Source organism: Rhamphochromis sp. 'chilingali' (genome assembly GCF_963969265.1).
Source record: "Rhamphochromis sp. 'chilingali' genome assembly, chromosome: 10".
Lineage (NCBI taxonomy): Eukaryota > Metazoa > Chordata > Actinopteri > Cichliformes > Cichlidae > Rhamphochromis > Rhamphochromis sp. 'chilingali'.
The window spans coordinates 12326081-12340655 of NC_137937.1; the positions used below are offsets into that span (position 1 = coordinate 12326081).

Consider the following 14575-nt stretch of genomic DNA (forward strand, 5'->3'; position numbering starts at 1 on the left):
AAGCTTAGCAAAAAGTGTTTTGGCTCTGCATATCAGAGCTTCAGCTTTTTTTTCCTTTGTTTTACATTGAGGGCTGTGGCTCAAGAAGCCGAAACAGCGACACGTGTAAAACTGGATGTTTCTGATTTGAAAGAGTAAAAGAAAAAAAAAAAAAAACACCACCTTCTTCCAATCACCAGTGATTTCTTATGATTTAAAGACTCGAGAAAGAAATGCATGCAACGAGTGAACAATCAAGATAAAAATCCCTTTGGAGCTGGATCTGAATGGATAATTCAGAAGTTCTGTGTCGAAATCATGAACACAAACCCACCTGTAGTCCAAGAAGGCACAGTAGAGGAAGACTTTATTGCTCTGATTCTGTACTTGGTCCTGTTGCTCTTTAGTCTGAAAACAAAAAAGGCAGCGAGTAAGAGAAGTGTGTGAGATGAGGACGTGCTCGCTTGTGGACTGTTTGTGTGTATAAACTAGAATATTTTAGACAGCAGTCAGCATCATTATTTCTTACAGGCTGCTTGACTTTTCGATCTTTCTACCTCTGTGTTCAATGCACACATTAAGCAATATTAAAGTAACAATAAATTCTTCATTGCTGCTTAAATGACCAGCGTAAAACATGACAGCTAAGGAGATCTGAGATCATTCGCTGGGAAAGACAAAGTGCAGATCGTCACTCGGCTAAGGTGATTAGCACGCAGAGCGAAAATCCCTGCTGTCTTCGAGAATCTTATTCGATTATAAATCACTTTTTCTGAGTCATTCCCTTAAAATGAGATTTGGAGTCTCCAGAGACAGTGAGCTAATGGCTACAGTGCAAGACTGCAGTAATTGGGACTTGGCCCTGATTACGGGTCAAACCACTACCCTCCTCAATCTGTCAGCTGAGGAAAACAACACTAAGTGTTGCACACCTCTTCATAGGCACTGTTGCCTTTCCTCTCAGACTCAACAACTATATGATTACATGGAGTGTGTCTGTACTATTTCCTCCTGGAAAAAGTGAGAGTGAGAGTGAAACTGACAGTCAGGCTGTCTAAATGGCCCATAGGCCCCGAGATTCATATTACAAAAGCATAGCACGATACCTAGATGTCACGGCGTGCTCTCATTCTGCCTGTTTCGCAGATTCACCTCCTTACTCATCGTGTATTGCGACCCCCGAGATGGATTTAACAATTAGCTATTTATGTGGCCCATTACAGCAAGCAGAGCAAGAGCCATGAGAGCGCTTCGAAAGTACCCCGTCATCACCAGCAGCTGGCCAGCTCTGGTGATCTGCAAGCAACCCCGTGGATGAATTTACTGGTCTCCTGTGGGCTCTAATATGCTCTTTTTTTCTTACTGGGTGTAAATGAAAGCAGATGGAAATAAGAAAAACTGCAACTTGCCCACTGGAAGTCCACCACTAAAGGGCCATATCTGCTCTAACTGGGGCTTTGTAGAGCATAGGAAGACTAATTATTCTTATTAACAATACAATGTAAACTCAGCTTCAAACACTAATCATCAAACCCTGATGCGTACCAGACACAAGTGAAACATACATTAACTAACAGACCATCACACATACTGTATGAGCGCGCTTCTTGGCCATGTTCCTGCTCTAACAACTGTTTTGTGGTGTGTCCAGTTTGCATTTTCCAGCTGATATCTGAGGAGCGATGCAGGACCCCGAAAGTCACTGGTGAGCGCTTAAAATGTACTTGGAGATCTGGTCGAGCTTTGAGAGCACGCTGTTGTTTCCCCAGTGCCCCGGGGCCTCAGCATCTACCAGCCAAGACTGCAGCTGGCGCTCCAAGTCTTTATTAACAACAGAGGGCCAGGAAACACCGCCCTGGAAGTCACTTTGAGCCTTGTAAGGCGAGCAGAACAGGGAGGAATAAGGGAGAGGAAAAACTAGTGACAGGAGAGTGATGCAGAGTGACAGGCTGATAAAGGAGAAGAGCCTGGGAGAGAGAGGCTGATAAATCATAGATAGACAAGATGTTTCTGGTGCCTCTTTGTTACAATGTCCCACTACAGTGTCTGTTGTAGCTGCCTGTGGTTTCAAACATATCGGATATGCCAGTTAAAATTGCCAGAATTTTAAACTAACTATTTAAAATTCTTAGTTATTTAAGCATGCAATAGAGTTATCAGTTAAATGTAATTAATGTAGATACAAATGCTTGCATATATAACATCTAATATAATATTATCTAATAACAATTATTGATGCATCAATGTGGACAAATGACTTAAAGCACAACAAAAGGCAGGCAGGCATGATTCATACTTAGCAATTTATCCCAATTCACAAGTTTCTTAGTAAAACCTTTAAAAATCTTACAGCTGGAGAAGGCAACACAGTTTTGCTGTCACCGGACAAGAAATCAAAACAACCTTTCAGCATATTGCCATTCACGAATTTCAGGAGAGAACCCAACTCCACGCACACGGAGTCTGTGAAGGAGCCAATCAGAGGTCTTTTCAGACCCGATTGCGTGATTAGAATAGGATGTGACGGTGCAACGGAGGATTATCACATCGCGGAGGAGAGCAGGGGCTCGGTCCTGTTTGAAGCTATTGCGACACTGATATAACTTTTGGGATATGAAGCATATGCTGGCGCATGCTTGTTTCTGGCTTTTTCTTTGGGTGGGTGGGTGGGTGAGGGGGTATGGACAGTCATACCGCTTCTTTTGATAATAATAACAACAACAACAATAATAATAATATGTTAAAAGCAGTTGTAGCTGCTCCCATAAATCCAAGTCTTTGATTTGGCAGATTTTTTATTTTTTTTTGCAGTCGATAGCTTTCCTATCTTCTTCTTCTCATAAGAAGATTATGTAATAAACTGTTACCTGATTAGATATTTTAAATATTTTTCCCCAAAAGACTCTGATAACATTTTTGTCAGGAGATTAGCTACTGTCACTGAATTTGTAAGAAAAAAAACAGTGAGGTATTATTTGGCTTAATCACACATCCTGTTACTTTGTTCAGGGTTCAGGTGGGATTTTCTCCACTGCCACAGTGAATAGTTGTATAAACTGAGTCATGACCAAGAGAAGCCGTTATTAAATTACTCAAAACAGACTCATTTCACATTTATTTTTATACAGCATAATGCACTGTTAAAATACTTAAAAGCAAAAATAAACAAATAAACATTTATTAACTTAATGCCAACAGTAAAGTGGGTAAACTCTGAATTAAGCATGAAATCAGCAGAGTGGAAATTTTGTCTCCACCTTCTGGCTGTGGGAGCATTTCCACAAACATTAGGGAACTCAGTTCTAACAAGAAAATGTCTTTGCGGTCAATAGCTCACTTTGTCAGACTTTAATCTTTCCTCTAAAAAGTTTATCTGGACTCTTTTCAGCTACGTTAAATGTTAAGGTGATGCATCACATTGGTCCACCAGTGCTTCGCTTCACGCTTAAACTCAGGAGGAGTAAAGAGACATTTACTAAGTGCTGAAAGCCTTAATCAACACTGCATGAAGCCATTCACAGAGGGCTTGAATGGAAAGACTCCAGCTTTAGAGCTGTTGGTGTTGGATCAATTCTTGCACCTGTAACTTCCATCTTTTCAGTCATGTACTAGATGCACTGGAGCCTGTATAAGCTGATATTAGAGGCTGTTGTACATCCTGGACTGACTAACACTCACAGTCGCCTCAAGGCACTTTATATTGTAAGGTAAAGACCCTACAGTAATACAGAGAAAACTCCAACAAACAAACGACCACCTATCAGTAAGCACTTGGCGACAGTGGGAAGGAAAAACTCCCTTTTTACAGGAAGAAACTTGCAGCAGGCTCAGGGAGGGAATGCCATCTGCCGTGACCGGAGGGGAGGAAGTTAGGACAACCTATTCCTGTCTTGCTCATGGCAGCACATCTCTACCAGGCATACACACCACCTTCAGAATAAAAGTGATAATCAGCGGCTGCTGTCTGACGCACATATCCCTCTAAACCAAATCAGATCTTCATCTTTATGGTTTTGATCACCATCCATCCATCCATCCGTGGTTTTTGGGTGAGACAATGAAGGATAAAAATAACACACAGCACAAAATCTTAACTTCATACGCAACCCAGCAATTTATACAGAAGTGCCAGCCTGTCTGTCCTCTGTGGAGTCTTATAGGCCTTCCACGTGTAGCAGAGCTAGAAGCCGAAGAAGTAAAACTAGAAAGTGAACCAGAGAAAAATCCTTCACACAGAAAAAAACAGGAACAGAAACTCAACGAAGGTAATATTAACTAAGGATTAAAAACTCAGAAACAGCACAAAATCGTGGAACCCTGACAACAATGAAACAAATTGAGTCTGAGCTAACGTAACAGCAATCTTGACCTCAGTCTTAAAACATTTTTTTGTTTTTTTTATATCTACTACTATCCTCTAGAGCTTGATGTCAGTCCTGCTTCACCCACTCATTCCATCCATCCAGCACTGATACAACAAAATGCGGCCGCAAGAGTAATTGGACAGTTTCAGTTGTGCTAAATTTAAAAACCAGAGAGAAATTACAGAGCGGTGTGAGCGTGAGAAGAGAAAAGGAGCGTTCGTCTCCCGTTCCCTGAAATGTTCCAAATCGTTTTGAAACGCAGAGAGCTGAGGTGTAATTTGGGCTGCAATTTCTGGATTTGGTACACGTATTTATTTTGCAGCGAGCGCCATAAAAACAATGATCAATCTTGCTTTTGCAAAACTGAAAGGCATAATTTAAAATCACCTTCACCTTTTAGAGTAGGCCTGTGAGGTGCACAGGGTTTGACAGTGGCTCAACTGCTCTGTATAAAAACAATGAGGCCGTACACGTATAAGCTTAGAAAGCTGAACTGACTGCTGTTAAATTTAGTAAGGGAAGGAAATATTTTATTGCACTATGTCTGGGCAACGCACAACGAGGTATGGTGGAACATTCCTCAGTCACACAAACACACACGGAGCCTGAGAAAAAAAATCTTCTACTCAGTATAAACTAAAGCATTACACATCCTGTGACTGCGATGAGGCGCAGGCTGCGCCGCTGCTGTAACACAGCTTTTCAATCAGAGTCCGGACTTAGGTTGATCCACACACACAGCACGAGGAGCAACAACAAAAATCCATGCAGCATAACACAACTGGCCATGAGTGAGATCATGCTGTCAGGGGAAATGTAAAAAGACATGCAGCTGTGGTCCCAGCTCAGCCTCGGAGGTAGACATCGAAAACAACGAGACGAGCTGGATGTGAGGAAAACCAGGAACAATTAAACAGCTCTAAAAGTCAGCGAGATGGTTTTGATTTGCAGATGTACTGTATCGCTGATATGAAGTCGACTCAAAAGAAAAGAAGAAAAGAGAAAGTGATCCCCTCCCCCCTTTTTATCACCAGCTTCACATGCATGAATTCATAAGTTTAAATCCAAAGGGGTTTCACATGGAACCACTGCAATGTTTCTCTGTTTTCTGGTCTGCTTCAGAGCAATGACACATTCACATTAAAAAAAAAAAAGTCAAAGGGCTGCATATTTAGAGTCTTTGTGGTGAAGTTTAACAATACATAAGATTTTTAGGTGATGATGTTCCCCGATAAAGCTTGCACCTCTATCGGTATGTAAACATATCGACGCTGAGGATACGCCAAGAAAGAAAGAGCTTTTATTTGGGACGACTCACGCTAACTGTAACTCATGAAAATTTTAAGCAATCATACATCTTTATCAATACATAAAGAAAAGCATTTTTAATTTTGTGCTTATCATGAGAAAATTCCTAGATTCAGATGATGACGACGACACCTGTTAATCAGCTGATTGGATACATTTGTTTGCCCTTTCCATTGGATTAGAGTACGGCAATAACTCCTTATTATATAAGTACCAGATCGATGCATCCTGAGTGTGGATAAACAACAGAAATAGATGCACTTAACTAAATGAATTCTTTAAATGAAAAATAAGCACTGTCACTATGAGATGATGAGCGTCTTTGCCAGCTAGTGTGACACTGATAGTAGAGCAGGGCGATATGGTAGGGCTGGGCGATATGACCCAAAATTCATATCTCGATATTTTTTAGCTGGATGGCGATATAAGATATATATCTCAATATATTTTTTTAAAGCCATAAAGTAAGAACAAGAAGAGAGTTCTTAGTCAAAGCTGTGTCCCAGATGTCACACAGGCACTTTTATTAACATAGAGCAGATGTACATAAAATTTACTCAAAAATAAATTATGAGCATTTATTAAATAATAATGCTCCATAAATAAAAGAAAACAATGTTGTTTTTGTGCATAACAAAAAGCTCACAATTGTGCAGTCAAAATGTAAACTAAAAGACGCTGAGCACAATAACAAAGACAGATTTCACAGCTGCTCTGTTCCCAACTTGTACTGCGTGACTGACAGCCTGGAGTTTGAAATCCGCTTCGCAACCACGTCTCTTAACAGGTGCCATTTATGGTCCTTATACACAGTAGGGTAATATTACGTTGAAGCACAGTACGTATCACTCCGCGAGGCTCAGCCGTAATGCTCCGACAATCCATCAAGCGGTGCAGCTCCGTAGCTTATCAAAGTCGTACTAAAACATTTTTTGACAGATTGCTGAGCGCCGTGTTCCACATAAAATCGGTTCGCGGCCATCAAGCACAACCAGAATTCATACATAAGGCGCACTGTCAACTTTTGAGAAAATGAAAGGATTTTAGTCCGTGCAGCACCTCTGGGCTGCATGGCGTTAGCGTGGTTAGCTAGCTAACACATTGACGCCGTCCAGCCCCACGCACGGGGCGATGCGCAGTAACTCGTTAACGGAGATTTGCCGTGTCCATCTTGTCGCTTCCTGCAGGTGAAGCGATGGGGGAGGAGGGGGAGTTGTGTTCAGTGAAGGAGAGGCGAGGCCGAGTAACGTTGCGTAAAGACGAAAGTGGACGAAAGAGAGGCAAACTTGCGGCTCCACAAGTATAATTATACGTAACATAGACTATATCGATATAAAGGATATTGTCACATCTTATATCTCGTATAAAAATATATCGATATTTTTTAAAAATTCGATATATCGCCCAGCTCTACGATATGGCCAAAAATATTTATCATGATATATATTTGAAAATTTGCGATAACGATTTAATTGATGCGAGACAAAATACAACTCCACAACATTACTAGCACAAAAAGACAACCTTCCATTTATTTTCACTTAAACAAGAAGCTGGTTTTTATGTACATTAAAGCTTTATAAAAATGTAACAGTGCAAATGCAAATTCCTTGCTGAAAGTTTAACCAAAAGGCATTTCCAGTAGAAATGGGCTGACACATCCTGAGCATAACCATGTATAATATCCACTGATGTTAAAAAGAGGTGCTTTGCAACATTAAACTGCAGTGTGCAGTGCGTATTTTTCGGACCATAAGGTGTATTTTAGTATTTATTTATTTATTGTCATTGTCAAGAACAATGAAATTGCGTTTGGGGCTTCCATACAACCCAAAAAAAAGAAGAAAATAATAAATACCCCTTAAAACCCAAGTGTACATATTTAACCCAGTGTGACTCCAATGCAATAAGACAATCCTTAGCAATAATGTTCGTAGAAATTCAGACAAAGACCTGAGAAACATGACAAAATACAACAATGCAACCCATTCAATATTATTGTACTGTGAGATATGATATCAGATATGATAGTTATCTATTTAAGAAAGAGGGGGGGGGGGGCAGGAGGGGGAAGAGAATAAAGATATGATGCACCAATGCAGACCAGTTCATTGCTATTAAGAAGTTGGATATGGTTATTGTCCGTGAGAGGGGGGCAGAGAGTTCAGGAGCCTCACAGCCTGTGGATACAGGCTGTTGGCCAGTCTGGATGTTCTGGCCTGTATAGACCTGTACCTTCTCCCTGAGGGCAGCAGATGGAAAAGGTGGCGCGCAGGGTGATGTTGGTCCCGCAGGATACTGTGCACCCTCCTCAGACAGCGAGTGGGGAAGATGTTACTGATCTCTGGCAGACTTGTTCCAATAATTCTGCCAGCTTCTTTCACCACCCGCTGGAGTGCTTGCTGATCGGCCTTGGTGCAGCTGGGGAACCACACTAGAAATCCATACGTCAGAACGCTGCTGATGGCACAGTTGTAGAAGTTCAACATCAGAGATCTGGGAATGTGTGCGCTCCGCAGTCTCCTCAGGTAGTAGAGGCGCTGTTGGGCCTTCCGTACAACTGAGGTGATATGGTTGCCCCAGGACAGGTCCTCGGTCACAGTTACCCCCAAGAATTTAAAACTGCTCACCCTCTCCACCGCCTCACTGCCAATGAAGAGAGGCAGATGGTTGTTATGACCCCTCTTCCGGAAATCTACAATGATCTCCTTGGTCTTTTTGGTGTTTAAGACCAAGTTATTGTCGTGGCACCATGACTCTAGTTGTTGCACCTCTGTCCTATAGTTTGTCTCATCATTGTTGGATATAAGTCCGAGCACTGTAGTGTCATCTGCAAACTTAACAATGAGATTGGACGCGCAGGAGGAAATACAGTCATGGGTGAAGAGAGTGTATAGCAGAGGGCTCAGAACACACCCCTGAGGGGCACCGGTGTTGACCACAAGGGTGGAAGAGGTGTTCTTACCCACTCTGACACTCTGTCTACGGTTAGTGAGGAAGTCCACAATCCAGTTGCACAGAGAGGAGTTAAGTCCCAGTTGGTGGAGTTTGGGACGGAGTTTGTATGGCCGGATGGTATTAAAAGCCGAGCTGTAGTCTACAAAGAGGAGCCGTGCATAGGTGTTCCTGTGTTCCAAGTGCTTCAGTAATGTGTGCAGCACTGTGGCGATCGCATCCTCGGTTGACCGGTTCTCCCTGTATGCAAACTGGTGCGAGTCCAGGGATGGTGGAAAAGCAGCTCTGATGTGTTTAATGACCAGTCTCTCCAGGCATTTGGCGGGAATGGGGGTGAGTGCCACAGGTCTGAAATCGTTCAGACATGTGACATTTGACTGTTTTGGGATGGGAACAATGGTTGCTGCTTTGAAACAGGATGGTACCAGTGAACAGGACAACGAGGTGTTATATATAGAGGTGAAGACGTCCGCCAGGTCCGCAGCACAGTCTTTTAGCACCCGGCCCAGCACTCCATCCGGCCCGGCCGCCTTCCTGGTGTTAATGCTCCGGAACACACGCCTCAGCTCATGAGTGCTCAGGACCGGAGCAGGGTCGGTTGAGGGGAGAGGGGACAGGACAGGGTCGGTGTTCTCCCTGTCAAAACGGGCATAAAAGAGATTTAGATCCTCAGCCAGAGTAGAACTGTCGGCTGAGGGTGATGGTGTTCTTCTTTTGTAGTCCGTGATAGCCCTGATGCCCTCCCAGACCTGCCTTGGGTTTGTGTTGTTCTCAAACCTGGCCTCGATACGCCTCCTGTGCTGCTGCTTGGCAGTCTTGATGCCTCTTCTCAGGTTGGCCCTGGCAGCACTGTATGCCTCCTGGTCCCCGGATTTGAAAGCGTTGTTCCTTGTTCGAATAAGTTGTTGAACTCCGTGTGTCATCCAGGGTGGATTATTAGGGAACACACGGAATCGTTTCCAAGTTGTTACATTGTCCACACAGAAACAGATGTAGTCCAAGACAGTGGAGGTGTAACTGTCCAATGCGACACGATTGTCAGTGTCCTGCACCTTGAATACATCCCAGTCTGTGCAGTGGAAACAGTCCTGAAGCATCGGAATAGCATCCTGCGGCCATGTTCTCACGGTTTTGGTTGTAATCCCAGTGCTCTTGATCTTTTGTGTGTATATTGGGTGTAGCAGAAGGGAGAGATGGTCTGACAGACCCAGGTGGGGATAAGCCTGGGCTCTGTACGCATTCGCCATGTTGGTGTACACCTGGTCCAACGTTCTATCTCCTCTGGTAGCACACTTCACATTACGGTGGAAATTGTGAAGTACAGATTTCAGGTCCGCGTGGTTAAAATCCCCAGCCGCAATAAAGACACTGTCCGGGTGTGCTACCAGGCTGTTATTGATGCTGCTGCTCAATTGTGCTAACGCTAGCTTAGCATTAGCATCTGGTGGAATGTAAACAGCGCAGATGTAAACGGCAGAAAATTCCCGAGGGAGATAGAATGGACGGCACTTTAACACCAACAGTTCTACCTCTGTACTGCACAGTTTTTCCGTTACCGTGACGTTCGTGCACCAAAGGTTGTTAATATAGATGCACAGCCCCCCGCCAGTCTTCTTACCCGAGTCCGCAGACCTGTCGGCTCGATAGGCGGTGCGGCCTGCTAGATCGATAGCCGCATCGGGAATGGCGCTGTCCAGCCAGGTTTCAGTGAAAATCATGCACGAACAGTTATTAAAAGTCTGTCGAGTGGCGATCTGCAGTCGTATTTCATCCAGTTTGTAACGGATTGAACGGGCGTTGGAGAGGAATATGATCGGGAGTGGTGGTTTAAACGGACTAGTCTTTAGCCATGCCCACAGGCCTCCCCGCTTGCCCCTCTTCTGCCTCCGCTCGCAACGTCTCCTCCTGCGGCTTGCTGTTCACGGGATTATAGGCACATTAAGCGAAACAAAGCAGTCAGATAAATTAAACTTTATTAAACTCATTCTTCTTGCTTCCTCCACTTCTGTACCATTGATTTATTAATGAATGAATTCTGATCTATTCCCATGTTGCTGCAGTATATTAATGACTAACCTTGTATTGTGGATGGATTATCTCAGTTGTTCTCCTGACTGAAGTTTGGTCTGTTTACAGCCAACCCATGCGATTGCGTTTGTCTCTATCAGGAACTTTAACGTTAACTTTTATAAGTGGAAAAGTGTTAGTGTTCGTCCTCCAGCTTCACTGTTTATGTTAACATAGCTGTGTCGCTAGCGATCAGGTAGCACATCATTATATACCAGCTAGCCCAACTTCAGTAAGCCTACAAACGTCACTGCTGTTTAGTTTCCTGTCTTCATTTATGTTGGAAGTGATAGCAGAGCTGTACGTTTGAATTTTTCCAGAAATCTCTGTCAGAACATCATGCTTAGGTAACTAGCGAAACTAGCGAGCTAACTTCCGCTAGCTTTCTGCTAACTTCTGACTCCGTTAAATGTAATAAATTTTGTTTTCGTGGATGCCTGGAAGTTAAACTTCATAGTTTCACCTGGTTAAGCAGCAATGCTGATCGTTTTATTAAAGATGAAAGAATTGAGACAGTTTTTAACTCTCAGTGATGCTGCAGTGTTCGTTTGACCTGAAGATTACGGAGTTTAGGAACCAGATTACTCCCAGATTTAAGAGCATCTTAGTCCGACATATACGACAATAACGACGGCCGCTTGCATGTTCTGCAAAAAAATGTGCTTTGTCGTGTATCTGACGGACAAACACCAAACCAGTTCCACATCACTGAAGTTGCACCATTTTTACAAACCAATTCTGGTTCATCTGTTTCACTCAACAATCAGCGATGTGCGTATGAAAACAAAGGCACTGCGCATGCGCATTTTACTCATATTCTATCGCGATATTTCATTTTCCTATCGTTGCCTAAGATTATACCGGTATTACCGTGAACGGTATAATATGGCCCAGCCCTAACTGATAGTGCTCTCCAAAATTATTGAGCTTCCTGTGTGCACGATCAACTGTAGAGGTGGGTAGATTGCTCCAAATCAACAGTATCAATGCTGATATTGGTATTGCATCGATGCTAGCATGAGAGGATCAATACTTTGTTTAGCCCACTGACTGTATGTACATGGTATGGTATCGATACCAAAAAATCTGCTATATTGTGCAGGAATATCCCTCATTACAAAGATCCCAGTCTTAGTTTAGGTCTTAGTTTTCCTGACACTGCATGACTAACATTACTGCCTGCAGCAGGGGAGGGAGAATATTTCAGCCATTTATTAAACTGAAGAGCTTGTTTGAGGGAAATAAATTCACTTTGACTTTCCAAAGACTAACTTATTCCATAAAAGCAGCTTTTTTTGTTTTGTCTTTATCTTGGCGAGATTTTTTTAAAAATCTACAGCTATAAATCTGTTCTGCACATTCACAATCTTGAATTGCTATTTCATCGTTTTGCCATGAGTTTAAAAGAGCGGACATAAAACTGCTTCTACTAGGCAATGAAATTCTTTTTGAACATTACTTCACAAGTACCAAATCCTTTTTTTTTTCATCATTCTTTTAAGAAAACTCCTTGTGTCTGTGGGCACAGATGGGGGGCTTGCTTAAAAAAAGAGATCTGCTTTTTATCACGTAGCGAGAGGTGGTGGTCGCGAAGTTGGAGTGGTGACAGAAAGGGGGCGCTAAATGGGAGGAGCTGTCTATTGCAGTGGGAATTGCAATAGCCAGACCTCCATCTGTGATTGATCAGTGAGTTGGATCACAGGTCTTGTGTTTGTGTGCGCAAGTGTACGGGTGGGTGTGGGTGGCTGGGAAATCTGGAGAGAGAGAGAGAGAGAAAAACAGAGTGATAGGTTTTGCCCATAAGGTTCAAACTGGGCGTGTGCTGGAGTTATAAAAAGACTGGAAAAAAAGAGCAGATATGCTATTGTGGCAGAAAGGTCTGATCAGGATCAGCATGGCTTGGCGTGATTAAACGAATAAGAGCGTGGGTATCAGTGTGTGTTGAATAACCTTTGCGTGTTTATTTTCAATGGTACTGAACAATTAGCCCATTATTTTCCACACTAACAAGCCTTGACATGTTTTCATGCACAAGTAAGCATTTTTCCTTCTTCTCTCCTGACCTTATTACAAGAATTACTTCCTGCTGAACTCTCACTTTCTTTGTTATAAAAATAAATCAAAAAGTTAGCCTCTCAGAGGTTGTATGGCTACCTGGTAAATATTTGAGGTCCTTAAGAGTAGAAGCATAACACACTCACTGGACACTTTAATAGGTACACCTCTCAGGTACTAGGTTGGACCCCCTTTTGCTTTCAAAAATGCTGTAATGCTTTCTGGATCAGTTCCGTCAAGAAGCTTGAAACATTCCTCAGAGATTTCGGGCCACAATGACGCGACAACATCACATAAATTCAGATTTGTCACCTGCATGTCCAAGATGAGAATCACCACATCCCTAAGATGTTATATTGGACTGATATGCAGTGATCCCCGGCAGCATGGTGGCACGGTGGTTAGCACTGTTGCCGCACAGCAAGAAGGTCCTGAGTTCAATTCCAACATCAGGCCGGGGTCTTTCTGTGTGGAGTTTGCATGTTCTCATGTGATCTGAGTTTTGTGACATGGCGGACTATCCTGCTGGAAGCAGCCATCAGAAGAGGCGTACAGTGTGCTCAGCAACAGTGTTTAAACAATAGGTGGTACTGTGGGGTTGAAAGTGTGCCAAGAAAACCATTAGACCACCAGCAGCAGCCTGACCCACTGATAAAAGACAGGATGGATTCATACTTTCATTTATGCAGCATTCTGAGTCTGAATGTTGGAGCAAAAATCTAGATTTATTGGACCAGGCAATGTGTTGCCAACAAGAGATGCTCTTCTGCACATACTGGTTGTAACAAGAGGTTGTTGGAATTATTACTGCCTTCCAATCAGATCTGCATAGCTTTGCTTTTCAGACTATTATCTATAAACCCTAGAAATGGTTGTGCAGGAAAATCCCAACAAATCAGCAGTTTCTGAAATATTCAGACTAGCTTGTCTGGCACCAACAACCACACCACAGTCAAAGCCACATAAAATACCCCTCTTTGCAATTTTGATACTCAGTTTTCAAGTTTTCAGCATGCTGTCTTCACCATGTCTACATGCCCAAATGAACTGAGTTGCTGCCATCTGACTGGCTGATTAGGTATTTGTATTATTAAGCAGTTGAACAGATGTGCAAAGTTACTAAAGTTGTGAGTTTATAACCTACTTTTGCATAAGGCTACCGACAGAAGTCACTGTCACACATATACATTTAAACTTGTGCACCCAAATCTTTCCTTAAGTCATTAAAGATGTATGCTGTGTACAGTCATTCCAATTGGGAAAAACAACAGTTCAAAGAAGTCATTAAAAGCTAAACATCAGCATAAAAATCATTCAAGTGAATTGAGAGACTAGCAGCAAAATACTGCCGTGCCATTCCACTCATGACTCTGGATCTTCTTATAAACCTTCTCAGCTAACACACTTCTTTATATGCCTCCAAAGTCAGGCACCCTTGTCAAAATCATTTATTTAATCCTCATAGTTTTAATTCTATAAATAGACCTCACACATGAAGTCAATCTTTCCATTTGTTCACTTCATACCATCAGTGTGATGCTTTCATGCCAGTAGAGGATAAAAAGAAGGTCCCAGCCTCTTTTTTTAAATGTATATATTAATGTTTAACTACAGACCTCAGTGCTTCACACCGTTTTTTTCCTCTTCGCCGCCTTCACCCCTCTCAAAGTAAACCAGAGTCAGACAGCCATAATAAATCACCAAAAGAGCCAGGGTCCAATCACCACCGCAGCTCAAAGGCGTGAGAAAGCCTGTGGGCCTTTGATGATAACACCTAGTCAGGTTATCAAACCAGCTCCATGCCACAAAGCGTGGTTGCAGAAGTGATTGAGTCTCTGAGCTCAGAG

General features: G+C 42.7%; 1 protein-coding gene across 6 annotated transcripts in view; it reads right to left on the minus strand.

Annotated features, from left to right (window-relative positions):
- Positions 1–14575, minus strand: part of adgrd1 (adhesion G protein-coupled receptor D1) — a 41426-nt gene that overhangs the window by 11874 nt on the left and 14977 nt on the right. For all 6 annotated transcript variants that reach the window (XM_080893041.1, XM_080893040.1, XM_080893039.1 and 3 more), the window contains one exon: positions 314–387. In XM_080893041.1, coding sequence (XP_080749167.1) covers positions 314–387 — 74 coding nt within the window. The remainder of the gene's footprint in view (positions 1–313; positions 388–14575) is intronic.